At 35.8% G+C, this 20,552-nt stretch overlaps 1 protein-coding gene across 2 annotated transcripts in view; it reads right to left on the bottom strand.

Annotated features, from left to right (window-relative positions):
• The window catches only part of MED13L (mediator complex subunit 13L), a 306,657-nt gene that overhangs the window by 265,896 nt on the left and 20,209 nt on the right, over positions 1-20,552 (bottom strand). For both annotated transcript variants that reach the window (XM_040443794.1, XM_040443793.1), the window contains exon 2: positions 5,016-5,253. In XM_040443794.1, the coding sequence (XP_040299728.1) occupies positions 5,016-5,253 (238 nt within the window). The remainder of the gene's footprint in view (positions 1-5,015; positions 5,254-20,552) is intronic.

Here is a 20,552-nt window from a genome sequence, read left to right as displayed (position 1 = left end):
CTCCCTATCCTCTGTTCCCCAAGACTGAATATGATGCTTCTGCAAGATTCTATAACTTAATCATTTACAGCTTACTTTGTCGCAGCATAATTATGGATTCACCTCACTAATTCCCCAATAACACTGTGAGCTCCTTAAAGATAAGGACTCATTTTACATATCCAGGGCTGATCACAACTCTTGCCTAAGGTCAGAAGTTCAATAAACAGATGAGAAACCAAGAAGGTTATCAACCCTGAGCACTAGGGCTCACAGTGTTTCTGCTGTAAGTTTATAAAACACTTGTGCAATGGTCCTGAAACTGTCTGCCCATTGGGAAAGTAATCTACTACATTTCTCTTACATGTACTTACAGTGTTTCTCTGCAATATGCATATGTGTGTGCTTACACAATATGCATAAGTGTAGAGTTTTCAAACTCTACACTTACCAAGGGTAGAGATTACATCAAAACCCTACAGCGGGACCCACTGATACAGGTACTTGAGCATGGCCACAGGGAAGGATATACACATAGTTGTGTTCAGCCAGTGCCCTAAAATTCAACACCATTGTGTGGAGATGGCAGTAAAGTTACAAACCTACCTTACAGAGATCCAAGAGTCACACCTTAAAGTTCTGATCTCTTCGTAATGCAATTTAAGGTTTATTATGAAACTCTGTGTACAGGAATCTAGGTAATTTTTATTATTATTTGGGGGGGGGAGAGACAGAGAGAGAGAGAGAGAGAGAGAGAGAGCGCGAGCACGAACAGGGGAGATGGGCAGAGGAAGGGAATCCTAAGTAGGCTCCACACTTAGCACAGAGCCGGACACAGGGCTCAGTCCCACGACCTGAGGCGAAATCAAGTCAGCCACTCAACCGACCAAGCCACTCAGGCGCCCCTAGACAATTTTCATATGTGCAGGGAGGGATATCCTCACTGCTCTAACATTTTATAACGCTTTATTATTCTAAGTTATTCCACCCAAATATTAAAACTTAAAATCAAAAATAGAATTACTCCAACCTTAAGTATACTTTAAAAATTAGTAGTTGAGGTACATTAGCAAGCGCTGAATGCTCTACAGAAGAATCATTTTAAAAATATCAAAATAGGGGTGCCTGGGTGGCTCAGTTGGTTAGGTGTCCGACTTCGGCTCAGGTCACGATCTCACGGTCTGTGAGTTCGAGCCCCGCGTTGGGCTCTGGGCTGATGGCTCGGAGCCTGGGCCTGCTTCTGATTCTGTGTCTCCCTCTCTCTCTGCCCCTCCCCTGCTCATGACCTGTCTCTCTCTCTCTCAAAAAATAAAATAAATAAGTACATAAATAAAACATTAACAAATGTCAAAATATTTGAATTTTGATGTATGGGTTAACTGTCTTTAGGCTAACTGTTCTCTGTGCTGTTCTAAGTAATTTAACTTTTGTTATCCTTATAACCCAATTTACAGTGAGGAAAGCTGAGGCAATGATGATGTACTTGACCAACAATACACAACTAGCAAGTGACTGAGCAGGGATTAAAATCTAGCCCATGCTCTGAACCACTATGCCATACACTAAAAACAGCAATTCCCCAGATAAGGGCCCAAAAGTGTTTATCCAAGTGACAGGATAGGCTATAAATGTGTTTTAGTGTTCTCTCCAACTATTTCATAGTTACTTCAAGCATTTAAATAAAACATCTAATATTTTAAAGTTAACCTGTGTGTCAATCCTGCAGGATTATTCTCTATGGGAATACTTTATACAATAAACCAAAAATGCTTGCTTTAGTGCTGTATTGCACTGTGAGGTCTCTTAGTAGTATGCTCTTTCGAGTACACTGTAAAGACAAAGGGAACTACCAAATAAAAAAATTAAAAAGCATCTGAAGAAACAATAAAATGTCCCTATAAAAAGAAAATACTGGGGCACCTAGGTGGCTCAGTTGTTTAAGCATCTGACTCTTGGTTTCAGCCCAGGTCATGATCTCACGGTTCGTGAGTTCGAGCACTGTCCACATGGGGCCTACTTGGGATTTTCTCTCTCTCTCTCCCGCTCTCTGTGCCCCCCCTCACTCATGCACGCTCTCTCAAAATACATAAAATTTTTTAAAAAAAAGAAAAGACAATGTTACAATAATGGTACCATCGTGCTTAATATTATAGGGCTCTGTTAAAATGTATTTTATGAAATACATATGAAATGACTCTTACATATGAGAAAAGAACAACACAGGGGCTCCTGGGTGGCTCGGTCGGTTGAGCATCTGACTTTGGCTCAGGTCATGATCTTGCAGTTCACAAATTTGAGCCCTGCGTCGGGCTCTATGCTGACAGCTCTGAGCCTGGAGCCTGCTTTGGATTCTATGTCTCCCTCTCTCTCTACCCCTCCCCTGCTCATATTCTCTCTCTCAAAAATAAATAAAAAACATTTTTAAAATTTTTAAATAAAAAAGAACAAAACGATTCCAAAATATCTTCAATTTGTATGACTACCAATTAAAATATTTCCTTTGTACCTTTTTCTCATGACCACTCTACGTCTCATATATTCTCCCTCACTTGAAATAAAGTTGTCCTTATGCCACTCATTTTTCTAATTAAGTTTCAAATACTTTCTAAAATTAGGTTGAACCACATAAAAGTCCCCTTTTCAACCACTTTTACCTATGGGATGGACACTTCACATGCTTTCATCTAAAAACCTTCCCCAATTCAACATATCAAAAAGAATAAATGTACTTAACAAAGTTATGACTATTCCATTACTGTAATACTTTCCTGGTAGCAAGTAAGAGAATAAAGTTTATACTGTTTTCAGACTCAATAGGTTAGAAAATACAAATAAAAAATAATCATTCTCATGAGAAAACATTCACAATACATTGTAAAGTGAAAAAGACAGAGTTACAAAACAGTATGATACCAATTTCACTTATACATAAAAATACCAAATATTACAACTCTGTTTTAGACTTCGGGATTTTTATTCTCTTCATCTGACAGTTCTGTTTTCCTAATTTTTTAATTAAAATGTAGTATTACTGTGGTTTATAAAAAAGTTTATAAACAGAAGTCAATCTTTGCTTAATTCTTTACCAAAAAGATATTTAATTAATCAATGAAATAAATACATGTGCGATCTAAAACAACTATGAAAATTTTAGATAGTCTACATCTTTTTGTTAACTCAGTAACAAAGCCAATGAGAAATAACACAGTAACTTGTTATTTCTAAGAACACTGATCACGTGCTTTGTTGGTATGGACAAACAGCTTTACTCCATACATGAAGTAAATAAGCCTAATTAACAGTTGGGTTTGGTTTCATCACTATTATAAAATGATAATTTGTGCTGCTAACAAATGAAGACCAGACCAAGAAGTTCAGACATAAGCTATCAATACAGAGTAGAGAAACTGAAGGACATTAAAAATCAGAAGTAAACATGAGAAATAAAGGATAAACAAAAATGTTATATTCCTCTACTACATGTATAAAAAAATTTTATAACAAAACTATATGTTTTGATATTTAAACGAACAAATATAAATGCTATAATTATCTTCTGGGGGTATCTTATTTTAAAAATTCTGATAAATGGAATCCAGATGTGGATTAAACTAATTAAACTAATTTTACCTGAGTTCATTGCTAACTACCTAAAATAAGCTTTGATATGTATGTAAGTTCTAAGATTCTGCTGATTAACCAGCTAAGTAAGCAATCCTACCCAGACTGGGTTCTTTTATTTATAAACCAAACATTCTAAAAACTACAGGGAGAAAGGTTCATGTTGAATAGACAAATGGACCATAAGGTAAACAGCTCAATTAGTCCACTGTGGTTTACTGCCCTCTGGCTGTTGTGGCAAAGGATATCACAGATTTAAAAAAAAAAAAAAAAAAATGGCTGCAAAGAAAAGCTAGGAAGATATCAAACAAAACTTGGCAGGAAAATTCTTTAGCCATATTCAGACACCTTAGAATAGAACCTCAAGTACACATTAAAGTTAATTTTACTCTTTCCTTTAAAAAAAAAAACACTAAATATATCAACTAACAAAACATCTCAAACATTATCTGAACTTTTTCAACCACAAACTAACAAAATATAGAGTAGTTTGGACATAATTAAAGTTGGCTCTAGCAGAGTTAAGTCAAAAAGGGTTAATGCACTACCCTAAAGATTGTAATTAATCTTGATTTAGAAAAATTATTTAGCATACTAAATGGAAACATTTACGTAAAGAAGTAAAAAAACTTTACCGACATTCAAAGAATAGTGATAAAATTTCCCCTGGTTATAAATCTACAATAAATACAAAAAAATAGCTTAGAGTAATGAAACTCTTAGATTAATTCAAAGTTTCCACATATCAGCTATAATCTGAAGTTAAAAATTAGACAACATTGGAGAGCAAGTATTTCCTGGAATCGCCTAATTATATAAAAAGCAGGAACAAAACAAAGGAAAACTTGCTACCTCAAAATCAGAGTTATTTAATCTTTCTACAAAATACTATCCAATGTCATCTCATAATCTTTTTCAATAAGGCTTGTACTAACTTTTATTATCACTTTACAACTTTCCATCAGTGTTCAGCTGGTAATGAACCACAACAGCCACAGTCCAAGAAAAAACAATTCTGTTCATTTCACAGACTTGCTAATTACTCACAACTCACTATCATTTTAAAACAGTGGATCTTAGCCTTGTTCCACCCCAAAACACCCAGGGGACACAGTATTTTCCTTTAGTAACAGTGGCTCACAGGTTCTGGTTCCTATCATGACTGGGAAACAACAAGCAAATTTGAAAAAAATAATGGAAGTAGAAAGAAGAGGAGTAAGAGTGAGGATATTCCTTTCAAGAGACATACCCATTAAACACTTGAATTTTTCTCAGCAAGTTTTAATAAATTCTTTGTGAAACTTACTACTGTTAAATAATTATAATTTTATACACACACACACACACACACACACACACACACACACACACACACACACGATGGTAACAGTTTTTAAGAAAAAACAAAACCTTACCCTGCAGTTCATGATGTATTACACCCACTAGGTTGGGTTCATCTCCCCACCAGAAAATCCATAACTCTTTGCAATCTGGTTTGACATCGCGACGCCATACACACAGCAAGTTGGCTTGCAAACAGCGGATGAAACTTAACAGGATTGGATCATCTTGGGCTGGGGCTGAAATTATGGGTCCACAGTCCCCATGCCCTCCAAAATTGTACCTACGCCATTTGATTCCCGTGAGTTCAGCCTGGAAAAAGACAAGAAAATTACAATGGTTTTGATATTTCTTTTTACTTACAGAACACTTAAAAACAGGCTTCCATTACAGATAAGCAAATCTGCTACAATAAATATTGTCACTATACTTCACCTAAGAGTTCTCTTACTGAAAAATGTTTGTCAATCCTCCTTGATTTTTAAAGGGAGAAAAAATTCATTTTTTAAAAATTTTTTAACATTTATTCATTTTTGAGAGTGAGAGAGACAGAGCATGAGCAGGGGAGGGACAGAGAGACAGGGAGACACAGAATCCGAAGCAGGCTCCAGGCTCTGAGCCATCAGCCCAGAGCCCGACGCGGGGCTCGAACTCACAGACCGCGAGATCATGACCTGAGCCGAAGTCGGACGCTTAACCGACTGAGCCACCCAGGTGCCTCAAAACTTCATTTTTTTATATCAAGATTTCTACATGGCTCTTCATATTAAATACCAAATCACCACAAACAAATGATTATTATTTCCGGTTGAACCATTTTTACCCAGAATGTACTATAAAGTCCTTACATATAAAAGCTATTTTCTATTATTTCTTATTTGATTCATAAATTATATTTAGAAATCAGGTAAGAGGAAGTCTAGGTGGCTCAGTAAGTTAAGCATCCGATTCTTGATTTCGGCTCAGATCGTGATCTCACCGTTCATGAGACCAAGCCCCATGTCTGTGTCTGTGCTGATGGTGCAGAGCCTGCTTGGGATTCTCTCTCTCCCTATCTCTACCCCACTCGCACACACATGCATGCTCACTCTCTCTCTCACACAAAATAAATAAATAAACATTTTCAAAAAAGAAGAAATCAGGTAAGAGTTTAAAAAATAAGTTCAGAAAACTGAAATCGTTTTTTTCAAAGAATTTCCTCAATTCCTTCCCATCCAGAAGCTAGTTTCAATCTTTCTTAATCAAGAAAGCAGTTATCATGCAGCATCATAGTGCTTCATCATTAACGCCAAAGCAAGCTACTAACAAAACTGATGCAAAGTTATCAGCAATTTATTCATGTTTTTGTCTTTTGTCTTCCAAACACATTTTAAAACATGGAAACTAAACCAGCTGCAAGCAGAACCCGGGTCTTTATCCCATTACCTACATTTGTATTTTAAAATTTCTTAAATCTTAGAGGGGGCTAAGCAGCTAAAACTCAAAGATGGTTCAACACAAACAGAAGCTGAATTCCTTATTTAAATAGCTATAAACTACAACTATATATACAAAACTGGTAATAAAAGGGATTCATAATATCATTCTGCACAAAAGACTCCATGTGTCCCTTGCATTCAATCCTTACCCACTCATCTTCCCTCCCCACCGCCACCAAGTCAATATTTGTCAGTTGTTTTTCAAAAATCAAGTATAAGATAGAAAAAAACAGTATCTCCTGCTAACATAACTGAAACAAATTTAAAGTGCTGAAACAATCAATCACCATAATGAACGAAACACATTTAAGAAAAAAATATCAATTTTATTCAATCCCATAAAATGTGTCACTTCAAAAAAAATTGTTCCAAATATAATAATGTCCAAATTAAAACTGTCTGGCATTCAGTGACTTACCCCCCTTCACATTGTGAGATATGCAAATCCAATCTCTAATGAATATTCTTGGTAAAAGCATCATTTATGGTTTCCCCTTTATGCCACTTTGTTTTCTTAGTATGAAAGTACTACATGGACAATGCAGTAAGTTCAAAAATAAATAATATAAATTAAAAGTAAAATAATCACACCAGGAGGGGCACCTGGGTGGCTCAGTCAGTTAAGCATCCAATTTCGGCTCAGGTTTGATCTCACCGTTCCTGAGTTCAAGCCCCCCATCAGGCACTGTGCTGATAGCTTGGAGCCTGGAGCCTGCTTCAGATTCTGTGTCTCCCTCTCTCTCTGACCCTCTCCTGCTCACACTCTGTCTCTCTCTCTCTCTCAAAAATAAACATTAAAAATAGTAATAATAATTTTAAAAATAATAACACCAGGAATATTTTCCATAATCACATCAGAAATAATTATTAGTATCTTAATGTATGTTCTTCCTGTTTTTCTGTACATAGTTTTTAATTTAGAGCCATATTACCATGGCTTTATATCCTGCTTTTTGACTTACTATATTTATATATATATAATTATATATATATATTACTATATTTACATATATATATAAATTATTCTTCAAAAACAGTTTTTAGGGGTGCATGGGTGGCTCAGTCAGTTGGGCATCTGATGGGCATCTGACTTCCATTCAGGTCATGATCTCATGTCTTGTGAGTTCGAACCCCACGTCAGGCTCTGTGCTGACAGCTCAGAGCCTGGGGCCTGCTTCGGATTCTGTGTCTCCCTCTCTCTGCCCCTCCCTGCTCATGCTCTGTCTCTCTCTCTCTCTCTCAAAAATAAACATTTAAAAAATTGTTTTTAAAACAGTTTTTAATGTTTGTATAATACGTATGTATTCACTGGAGAAAACATAATTTATCCCGTAATAATTAGACAAACTTTCATTTTCACTGTTATAACTGGTAAAAACACCCTTGCATACTGTTATTTCCAGATGACTTTCTTAAGAGAGACTGCTTGATGTAGAATTACCAAAGAATATGAATATTTTAAGACTCATGGATGAGTGCTACCATACAGTTTTTCAATTAGTAGTCCCACTAATACAAATAACCTCCTCCCAAATTGTGTATCTTCTTAAATACCTGCCAATTTAATAGAATGGTATGTCCCTGTACTAATATGTAGTCCTTTTTCAGTTCAGAGGGAATCATTATCACATATTTAATCATAAGTATAATCTGGGGCCTGCCTTCCTGGGTTTGAATACCAGCCCTACACTCACTAGCTGTAAGTAGCAAGTCTTAGCAAGTTACTTAACCTTTGTCTCTCTGTTGTCTTACCAGTAAAATCAGGATAACAGTATTTACAGAGTTGACTAAATGAGTCAGTATGTATATACTTAGGAAGATGCCTGGCATATGGCAAAAAATATAAATGATATCACTATCATTACTAGTAATGACAGTACTATTTCTCCTTGAGTTGTTTGTTCAGATCTTTTGTGCATTTTTCTCGCATACAAATCTCTTTATTTCTTCGAATGAAATCAATGTGTACGTATGTGTGTGTTTAAAACAGAAAGCCTAACATCAATTTTTAAATAAAGGTCAAAGAAGTAAACTAAATAAAAAGACTTTAAGAGGCAGTTGAAATCAGAAAAGTTAAGTAAAAGACTAATTTTTCTTATAAGCACCTAAGCTCATGTTCTCTGCCCAAGGATCTGGGGGTTGGCGGGGGAGACAAAAGATACCAATAAATATAAATCTCTAATATGTACATTAACTATATTTAAAAGGTTAGAAAATTAAGATATATCAGAGATTGAAACATCAGGTGAGTCAGTCCCCAAGAAATCTATGAACAGCAATTTATTCACTAGAATACTTTCACCTGTAACATCCGGCACGGTTCAGCAAACAAAATATTTGGCTTTGATTCAGGAGAATGATTTCCTAATCCCAGCACTTCCACTAACTTCCTATCAGTGCTTCTCTGGTCTCAGTGATAAAGGGAAGCCGCTGCCGCCTGCTCTATATTCTTTATGGAGTTGTTCTAGCAAGTGATATAACACAAATGCAAGTGATACAACAACAGAGCTACAAACTTAATCACTTCATAACTAATTCAACCAGAAAAACTGAAAAATGTCCCATTATCTTAAAACAATTTCGTTCATTACCTTAAAGCTAAAATTAAATATCATTATACCAGTCTTCACTGAAAAATCTAACAATGAAACACCATTTAAGCCTAACCGAGATAACTAAGTATAAAGTGAATGTGCAAAGGCTTAGCTTTAAATTTTGAATTAATTAATGTTTGATAAGAGGGAAGACAACTCAGGGGCACCTGGGTGGCTCAGTCAGTTAAGAGTCCAATTCTTGATTTTGGCTCAGATCATGATCTCACAGTTCATGGGTTCTAGCCCTGCTGTCAGCGCAGAGCCTGCTTGGGATTCTCTCTCTCAGCTTCTCTCTCCCTCTCTCTGCCCTTCCCCCACTCATGCACACATATGCTTTCTCTCAAAATAAATAAGGGGAGGGGAGGGGAGGGGAGGAGAGGGGAGGAGAGGAGAGGAGAGGAGAGGAGAGGAGAGGAGAGGAGAGGAGAGGAGAGGAAAGAGGAGGAGCGCCTGGGTGGCTCAGTCGGTTAATGATCCAACTTGGGCTCAGATTATGATCTCATGGTTTGTGGGTTCAAGCCCCAGGTCAGGCTCTGTGCTGATAGCTCAGAGCCTGGGGCCTGCTTTGGATTCTCTGTCTCCCTCTCTCTCTCTGCCCCTCCAGCGCGTGCACTCTCTCTGTCACTCAAAAATGAATAAACATTAAAAAATTAAAAAAAAAAAAAAAAGGAAATACAACTCCGTAATACTGAAATACTGTCCAAAAAAAATCCTATCATGGATGTGTATTCAATTAGACAGCCTCATATACCATGATCATGTTTATAGTTAAAAATCAATTCCACACCAACTACTATTGACCCAATTTCTGACACAAGTACAGATTTCCAAGCCTCAAAATCCTTTATCTAATGATTCCAAAATTGTGAAGCAACCGTATAAAATATTTCTAGATGCAAATTATCCCAAAATGCAGTATTTCTCACTGGCAAACAATCCATAATCATATTTAAGTTTAAAATTACATGGTTTTTAAAAGATGGAATCCAAAAGATGGAATTAAAATATACAAGGAAAAAACCCAGCACACACATGTATAGAATAATAACCCCAACTTTGAGCACCGATGCATCACCTATTTAACAACAGGCACCACAGCAGGGTCTTCACATAGAATTTCTAACCTTCAAAAACAAACAGGTGAAGAAATTAGGACTCAGAAAGGTTAAATAATTCTCCCAAAACTACACAGGCAGCAAATGGCAGATCCCAAATATAAATGGATTTAAAGCATAACTGAATTTAAGGCATAAATTCTTTCCCACTCTGCCATGCTGCTTCTTAAGGCTAATGGTAAAAATTAGCCCTAGAGGTTTATAAAATAGTACAAAGAAACTGTCATCAACTCAATTTAGCAATGGCAAGAGCTCATGGCCATACTTTCTAATTTAAGAAAGTTCACGAATCTTTCTTTAGTCTTCCTGAGGTATTAAGAAAACTAGTACAAGAGAGCCCACACACCTCCCATGAATAGAAGAGACTGTTTTTATTTCACTCAGATAATTATATGCCTTCTTTTACATGTTACCACTATAAGACTGTATCTACACAAGCTAATTTTTAGAGGGTACGTACAACAAGCCAAGAAAATAACTATTCTAATAATAGGAAGAAAGACGGGAGGGAAATTTTCTCCTCAATGGCTGGCATCTGTTGAACAGGTAGTCAAGGTCCTCAGAAAATTGAACTTAACTGGCAGAGGCTCCCGTGGCCTTCTGTTTAGGCCACTACAGTCAGTTCAGAATGGTTGGAATTAAATAGATTATGACAGAATCGGGATAAATGCAGTTTCTAACAGCATGAATGTATTTAAAGAAAATTTATATTGATTCTTAATGTGCTATTCTTTAGACACAATACATAGGAAATGAGCTGATAAATTCTCCCAAAGGAAGTCATTTATTTGCACTGACCCATTGCAATTAGAACCCACATGACTAACAAGTATATACTTGCAGTGTGGCTCCTCAGGGTTGAAGCTGTATTCAGCAGTCACCGAACAGAGTCGAAGTAACAGGACTTGGTATGAATGAACTCAGGGAGGTATAGTACCACAGAAGAAACACTGGCTGGAGGTCAGAAGATCTAGGTTCAAGTCCTAGTTTTTTAACTATTTACCTGTATGATACTAGGAAATCTACTCCCCTCTCAGGGCAGCACAGCTTCCTGACCTGTAAAGCGATACGGTTGACCTAGATACTATAAATGAGTTCAAGTCTCCTGGCCCAGGCTAATTACATCCTACTCACAAAGGCAACTTGTAAATGAGACTGAACCCTTAATTATATGCCTTAGGATGATCCGTACGAATAGGAGAGCTGCCAGAAGATCTGAATTTTCAAGAAATAGGTAAAAGAGAGACTTCTCAAATACAGAACAATTACCTTAATACCAATCTTGAGCAGGATTCTAGGATGGTGTGTAGAAAAGGCAGCTGTGATTATCTGGGGCTAACATGGGTGTACGAGGAAATTCCAAATCTGCCTCACCTCACAACCTCCCATGATAGGGTTACTACTCTAGAAGATCAGGAAAATACAGCAAACACATTAAATCATCCCTCAACTTGAGTCAGAGAAAGGGAAAAAATCAGGAATAATAGAAAACTTCTGTAAAAACACAACTAATCAGCTCCAGGTAAAGACACCAGGGTAAACAGACACATCTGCTTTTGCTCTCTTAAGCTCCTCTAAAACACCAGTCAAGAATGTTTGTTTTGTTTTTCCCTTAAATCATAACATCACAATGGTAGGTAGAAGAGAAGATGAGAGCATCAAGATTTTGAAAGCTAAGAAGCAGATGCTCAAGAGGTAAAGAAATTTGTAATGTCTAAAAAAACTGAATCCTAGCTATGGAGAAAGGGGAGATAAAACCCAGTATACACAGAATCCCCTCAGACTCAGGAGTTAACAATACAAGTTATCTTTGGATGGAGGGTTAAAAGGCAGAAAGGAGATGAAATAAGGAAAAGTGGCTGAAGGCCTGCTTAGAAGGCACTCAAGAACTCAGGCACTCAGGTACCCTCCCCACTGCTCTTTTTACCCCATCGAACAACTGGAAGGGTATTCTCTGGGGCCAGTAAAAACAGAGAGTACCTGGACTGAGGGACACAGACACAACTGAAGGCAGGGAACCAGAGTGAAAACAGTGAACATGTACAAAACAAAAGTAAAAAACCACCCTCTCCCATTTCGCTCTCAGCACCCAGAAAGCTGGCAGCCAGTCTTTCACCGCCTAGAGAGAAAGGGCATCTGGAAGTCTTCTTTGGGAAATCTAACCAGCTCAACAGAAAAGACCTCAAAATATTGACAACAGAGGTTCCCCCAACTAAAGAGCCCACCCAGATCAGTGAAGTGCACAGTAAATGTCACTCACATACTCAACTTCCAAGCAGTTTTTCAGTCCACCACTCCTAAGCATGGACAACCCAGAATTACTAAAGAGTTGAGGGAAAATATGGAGGAATGATAGACAAAAAGAAACAGAAACAAACAGAAAAGTAACTTGAAGGAAACAGACTAGACTGGGAGAAGAACAAAAATTCTAATCCATTATTAATATTCTCAAAGAGATAAAATAGTGCTGCCATTTTTAAAATACTTATTTGAGACAGTGAGCACTTGCACAAACACAAGTGGGGGACGGGCAAAGAGTGACGGGGAGAGAGAATCCCAAGCAGGCTCCACACTGTCAGCACAGAGCCCAACATGGGGCTTGATCTCACGCCATGTAATGGTTGCACTATTTGAGGGCGCCTGGGTGGCTCTGTCGCTTAAGTATCCGACTCTGCATTTCAGATCAGGTCACGATCTCCCAGTTGGTGGGTTCAAGCCCCATATCAGCCTCTGGGCTGACAGCTCAGGGCCTGCAGCCTGCTTCGGATTCTGTGTGTGCGTGTGTGTCTCTCTCTCTCTGTCCCTCCCCACTTGTACTGTCTCTCTCTCCAAATAAATAAGCATTTAAAAAAAACAAATAAACTTAAAAAATAAACTTAAAATAAAAATAAATAAATAAATAAATAAAAGACCTATAGACTATCTCAGAAAACTAAAAAAGAGCTCTTGAAAATTTTTAATTAATGATGCCAAAAATGAGAAAACTCAATAGAAGGGCTGGAAGATAAAGTCTATGAAATATCCCAAAAAGTAAAGCAAATATACAAATTGAAAAGTAGGGAGGGTGGGGGAGCTAAAATGAGAGGAGCAGCACAGGAAGTTCAAAACCAAATACAAGAGCTATCAGAAAGAAAAAATACACAAAATGAAAAAAGAGGAAGTTACTGATAAAATAATTCATGAAAATTTCTGAGAAAAATAGAATGTGAATTTCTAGATTGAGAGGGCTCTCTAAATACCCAGAACAACACATTAAGAGACTCAAGGCATTTTGTAAACTTTCAACACACTACAGGCAAAGAGAAGGTCCTCAGAGCTTCCATAAAGGAAAACGATTTCCAAACTAGTTACCTATGCCAATCTAAATTATCAAGTGTAGAAGTAGAATATATTTTAAAATATGCAAGACTTAGAGAGAGAGAGAGAGAGAGAACACGCACCCTTTCTCAGGAAACTCCTGGAGATGTACTCCTCCAAAAAGAAGGAATAAACCAAATAAACCAAGAGATTCAGGAAATAGATCCAACATGGGATGGAGTGAACACGAATTCCTAAAACAACAGGGAATAATCAGATGATTACAGGCTGTCAACTGTGCATCAATGTAGAGGGCAACCAATCCAGATTGCAACAGGTTGTATCTCAAGAAGATGAAAATGACAGAATACATTTGCAAGTCTTAAATTAAAAGGAGATTCAGACAATAGGCAAAAAGTATGAGGATGAGTTAATTAAAAATACATAGTAAATAGTCAAATAAAGAAAAAAGGTAATTACTATCTTCAAATTATGCAGAAAAAGTAATCAGAGTATACTAGATGGCTCAGCCATACATTTACATAATCAAATGAATGTTAACACTGAATAATAAGCTAATTAAAATTACCATGTAACTATTTCGTTAAAATGGGAAGATGGGAAAAGTATTTGTAGGGGGCGGAGAGAATGAGCTAAATCCTCATCTTCAATAATGAAAGATCCAGAATTTGAAAACCTTAAAAGTAACTGCAAGCTTAGTATTTAGAATATTCAGTATTAGATTCTTACATTTAAGTAAGAATCAAGATAATCAACAAAAGGGGGTGAAAGTGTTTGTGGAAAAGGTAAAATAGGAGCCAGCAGAGGAATATTATTCATATAAACCTTGTAGAGCTATTTGATTCTTAAACTATGTTAATAATACAACTCTAATTTTTTTAAAAAGAAAAAACTGATCAAATGTAGTAAGACATATTTAATGCCTACAAAAATTACTACTAATATTGAAAATACATTATACCACTTTATAGACCGATTGGCCCAAATTTCTAATCTTAAGAATAATTTGACATCCCATAAATTGTGTTGCAAAAGCCAAAAGGTTATCTACCATGTGTTAAAATATTGTGCTGTTGTCTTTTTTTGCTCCATTTTTAGACTATTAAAACTTCAATTAACCAGAGCATACTTCCAGCTACACACTTCCTCCCACCTAAGTCTTCAACTCTTCCTACATTTACCTAAGCAGCTTGCCCAGGTTCCCTCTGCAGAGGGGCTGAGGACAACAAGACACTGGATGTCCCATAGGACTCCCACCTAACATGTTATTTCCATGTTGTGAGAAACGCAATATGGTAACTCTCCATATGATGAAGCTGAATATCAAAGACGTTTTCTAACATACGTACATTTTTGCTGATTCACAACAACTTTTTCCTGAATATTTACCAATATTAGTTCCAAAACATAAAATTAAAACTAGGGAGGCTGGGTTAGCAGAATATGAGTGAAAAGGGCTCAAAGATTTTATTTGACAAGAAGCTTAACATAATTAAACAATGTGAAAGAGCTACTAAAAAAGTTACTTCCATCTTAAGCTACACTGCTAAAAGCACAGGATCTAGATCCTGCACAATGTACCTTACATAGCAAGTCCCTAGTCAATACTGCCTTCAGCTCCCAACTCCATACTTTGAGAGAAATCTAGATAAACTGGAACAAATTAACAGATGAAGGACTAGGTTGGTAAGGAAATCTAAACATGTCATATGGCTAGAGTCTCTATGGCCTCATGTTCAATACTTTCAAGCAAATAAACATGGCAGCAAAAAAAAAAAAAAAAAAATCAAAAAACAAAAAGAATAAAGCCATAGTGGAATTAGGCTGGATGCATTTAATATAGAGTTAACATTCTGAAGAAATTTATGAAGTCTTCAACTTATATGAAAGACTCATATGTGGAAGATGAATTAGATATGCTTAGCACAGACCCAAGTGGTAGCAGAGAATCAAATGGAAAAACTGATGATTAAAACAACAACAGTGATAGCTTCCTCAAAAAATCCCTGGTTGAGATCCCTGAGAATCATACATATGAGATGTTAAGGAGAAGCTGTTAATACTGGATGTGGCTTCAAACATCAAAGGGGTGGTTGGACAGTATGATTTATAAGGTTCCTTTCAAACATGAAATACAAATCTCAAAGATTCTTCCCTTCCAATCATAAGATTTTGTATCTCCAATATCACTTGTATCTCAGTCAACTAGTTCAAGGGACTGACAAACTATACCCCATGGGTCAGCTGAATGTTTTTGTTGTTGTTAAAATTTTATGTTCCCTGGTGTAATCTGAAAGAAAAACTCACACTCAACAGATTCACAAAACTTCATAATAATGCAGGAAAAGATGGGGAAAATAAAAGAATGACATAAGAAGAAATTATTATGATTTCTCACCACAAACTTGGTAATAATGGACACATTTGCCTATAAATGTGTGTCGATAATCATAGGAGAGAAACATACAAACCATACCGGAAATACGATGTGGCTAAGATAGGAAAGGAGTGTCAGAACACCACAACTAGATGGCCAAATGTTTTTATGGATAAAGGTTTATTCATACACAACTTTGCCCATTTATTTACATACTATCTTTGCTCCTGCCACACTACAACCACAGAGCTGATTAGTTGTAACTAACACTGTGTGACCTGTGAGCCTGAAATAACTACCTTCTGATCCTTAAAAAAAAGCAAAAAACAAAACCCTGAACTAGGATAGAAGATAACACACACAGGCAAATATGGCATTTAAAATATAAGAAACACTGAACTATCCTTCTACCATAAACAACTAGACAAAAAAGTATGAAACTACTGTTTTCAGACATTGGACAAAAGACAGCATGGAGCTAGGATGTCTAAGAGAAAGAAAACAAATGAAGTAGGCCTTGCAAAGGCTGAGGCAGCTGGAATTTATGAGAGCCTATCACCAGAAAGTTCTGCAGCAAAAGAGCTCCAGAGATCTGATAGGGGTTCTTGTGAAATAGTTCCTACATACACTAAGCTACACATTCAAAGAGCAAAATTCCATGAGGCCTGGCAAAGAATTACTAGAGAGCTATCACTCTAACAGTTCACACAAAACTGGGAGACAAGTCTCGTTCTGAACAGTCAGGATGAAAACAGTTAAACATGTTGGGCATTAAACAGAGACCACAGAAGGGCCATGATTGCTCTAACACAGCCTAAAAATCGATTCTCAAAAATAATGACCATCACTACCATCATCATCTCATCTACAAGTAGCTAACTGCCAGCCAAAACAAAATTCAACTCTTTACAGGAAAGAAATACAATCCAGACTTTCAACAACATAATATTCACAATATCCACCACCCAATAAAAGAACACCAGACATTCAAAGACATAGCAAAAAGAGACTCATGGCCAGAAGAAAAATCAGTGAAGAGAAACAAACCCAGAAATGAAAGTGATGGTGGAATTAAAAATCACTTTAAGAAAGCTATCATAAGTACGGTCAAGAATTTAAACTTAATAAGAAATGAAAAACATAAAAACATGAGAATTTCCAGGCACAAATTACAAAACAAACTCACTGAATGGGTTTAACAGTAAAGTAGCACAGTAAAAGAAAAAAGGGGGGGTACGGGGGACCTGACAACATACAATGTAATTATATAAGCTGAAGAACAAAGTATTTTTTCAAACTGAAAGAATAATGAGTAAAGCCAAAAGAAGACTATGATCAAGCACTCTTATATATAATTATGGTCCCAGAATGCAAAGGTAGAAGGGAGGACCAAAACAATGTTCTTGAAAAATGGCCAAATTGTCCCCAAATTTCATGAGAACAAGGTACTCAGACCCAAGGAGTTCTGTGAACCCAAAGCAACATAAATCAAAACAAACAAACAAAAACAAAAAAAACAAAAAAAAACAAAAAGCAAAAAATACCAAATTAAGTTTCTGATAACCAGCGATTTTAAAAAAATCTTAAAAGCTGTCAAAAGGGAAAAAAGACACATTAAATAAGGGAAAACAAAGACAATCCTTTAAACAGACTTCTCACCAGAAAATATGCAAGCTTGGAAACAACAGATCATGTGAAAGGGGGAAAAAACGTCCACGTCTAGAATTCTAGATCAAGCATGAATATCCTTCAAAAGTGAAGGTAAATACAGACTTCTTTCAGATGAGCAGAAACCCATGGAACTACCTCGTAATAAATATAAGTAGAATAAGTGCTTTTTAAAAAGTTCTGCAGGTACAAAGAAAATAGCAGATGGAAATCTGGATCTACACAGAAGAATATAAGCACCCAAAGCAGTTAATATATAAATAGAAAACATATGTTTTCTCACTTTTAATTTCTTTAAAACAAGTTAACTGTTTACAGCAAAACTAATAATGCATCACAGATTGTATACAGATATAGAAGAAAAATATATGACAACAGTAGCACAAAAGCCAGAAACAGAAAATGGAAGTATACTGTTCTAAGGTTTTTTACATTATAAATGAAATTTAATATTACTTGAAGATAAACTACGATAACAAAGTCCCATATTATAAGCTCTTGAACAGTCACTAAAAAGTAAAACAAAGAGTATATTTCAGATGCCAATGTGGGGCTTGAACTCACAACCCTAACATCAAAAGTCTCATGCTCCATCAACTGAGCCAGCCAGATGCCCCTAAGATGCCAATATTGAAGATAAAATTGAATCATAAGAAAACACTCAAATAATCTGAAAACAGGCAGGAAAAGAGGGGGGGAAGAAAAAGGAACAAAGAACAGATGGGACAGATAGGGAAAAGTGCCAAGACAGTAGACTTAAACACAACCATCATACAAATATATTAAACACAAATAGTCTATTACAAGTAAAAAACATCAATTCTCAGGATGAGTAAAAATTTTAAAGGTCCAATTACATACTGCCCACAAGAAATTCACTTTCAATATAAAAACAAGTTATAATACAAATTATAAGAGAGCTAAAATGGCTAGATTAGTATCAAAGTGGATTCCAAGAGGACTATAAAGGAATAGAGAAATTTTGTAATGATAAAAATGTCAACTCTTCAAGAAGACATATATCCCAAATGTGCAGCTTTGTCTAACAACAAAGCTTCAAAATACATGAAGTAAAAACTGATATATCTAAAAGTAGAAATAGACAAATCCAGAAGTATAATTGAAGATTTCAACAGGCCTCCTCTCAGCAACTGATAGAACAAGTAGACAGAAAATCAATAAGGTATAGAAAACGTGAACAACACTATCAACCAACATAACCAAACTGACATTTATCAAAAAAAAAAAAAAAAAAAAAACACTCAACAGGATACAGTTTTTCAAATGCACATGGAACATTCACCAAGAGAACCCATATGTGGAGCCATAAAACAAATATTAATATATTTACAATTGAAATTTCTGAACAAAATTAGAAAGTCACAAAATATCTAGAACATTCCCCTTCCTGACAAAATCTGGAAATTAAATAAATAATACCTCTAAAACAACACATTGGACAAAAAGGAAATCACAAGTAGAAAATGTTTTGAAATAACTGCTTATGAAAACAAAATATACAAAATTGTATGGGATACAAGTAAAACAGTGCTCAAGGAGAAATCTGTAGCTTTAAATATTTACAGTAGAAAGGAAGAAAGGTGTAAAACTGCTCCAAACTTCTTCCTTCAGAAGCTAGAAAAGAAGTGTAAATTAAGCGAAATGTAATCTCAGGGAAGACAATACTGAAAAGAGAAGAAATGGATGAAATGTGAAACTAACAACAGAGAAAACCAATACAGTAAAAAGCCGGTGTTCTTTTTTTGTTAATCAATAAAATAGAGAACTTTCTCTCTAGGTTAATCAAGAGAGAAAGAAAAGACAAATTACCAACATCAAGAATTATTTCACATACTAAAGACACTGAAGATAATGCAATTACTACAAACAACCTGATGCCAATAAATACAACTACTTAGATTACACGGACAAATTCTTCGAAAGAACTACCAAACTAAAGCAAATAAAAAAGTTAAAATCTGAATAGCCCTATACCTATCAAAGAAATTGAATTTGTAATTTAAAACCTTCCTACAAAGTATTCTCCAAGGCAAGAGGGCTTCAATGGTAAATTCCATCAAACATGAAGAAAGAAATACCACTAATCCTACACAGGCTCTTTCAGAAAACAGAGAAGGGACTAATTCCCACATCATTTATGAGATTCACATTACTAACACAAGACAAAGATACGGAAGGAATCTATACGTCAGTATCTTTCATGAACACAGATTTAAAAATTAACAAAATAGTAGCAAATCAAATCCAACAGTACATAAAATGATAACACACCCTGGAAATGGGAGTATATCTTGGAAAGTGAGGCTTAGCTGAATGAGTTCAAAAGCCCATCAATGTAATTTGAATCAAACTAGCTCAAAAACCCACTAATATGATTCCCCATGTTAACAGAACAAAACCTACGATCATCTCAATAGATGCAGAAAAAACATTTAACAAAATTCAACACCTAATCGTGGTAAAAACTAAGTAAACCAGGAATTAAAGAGAACTTCCTCAACCCGATTAAAGAAGATGTTCAAAAACTACAGCTACCATCACAATTAATCATAGAAGATTGAGTACTTCCCATGTAAAATCAGTAACAAAGCAAAGAGGTAACACTGTTATGCAACTTTGTAGTATAGGTCCTAACTAATGCAATAAAGCAAGAAAAATAAGTAAGAGGCATAGAAACTGAAAGGAAGATATAAAATAATCTTTATTCACAGACAATATCCTCATGTACAGTTACAAAAATTCAAGGACTTTACCAAAAAGCGACTATTACTAATAATCGAGTTTAGGAAAGTTGCAGTATGTAGATACATATCCAAAATTCAATTGTATTTCTATATAATAGCATAAGCAATTAGAATATTTTGAAACAAAACCATCTAAAACAATTGAAAAATTTACAAAGTCCTAAGGGATGAATTTAATAACATATATTTCATACCTGTACACCAAAAACTACAATGTTGACAGAAATCAGTGATCTTAAAAAAAAAAAAAAAAATGGAAGCTAGACTACGTTCATGAACTGGAAGCCTTAAAAGTG

Source organism: Herpailurus yagouaroundi, unplaced genomic scaffold (genome assembly GCF_014898765.1).
Source record: "Herpailurus yagouaroundi ecotype Mexico unplaced genomic scaffold, PumYag 191, whole genome shotgun sequence".
NCBI lineage: Eukaryota > Metazoa > Chordata > Mammalia > Carnivora > Felidae > Herpailurus > Herpailurus yagouaroundi.
This window is presented reverse-complemented; position numbering and strand designations above follow the sequence as displayed.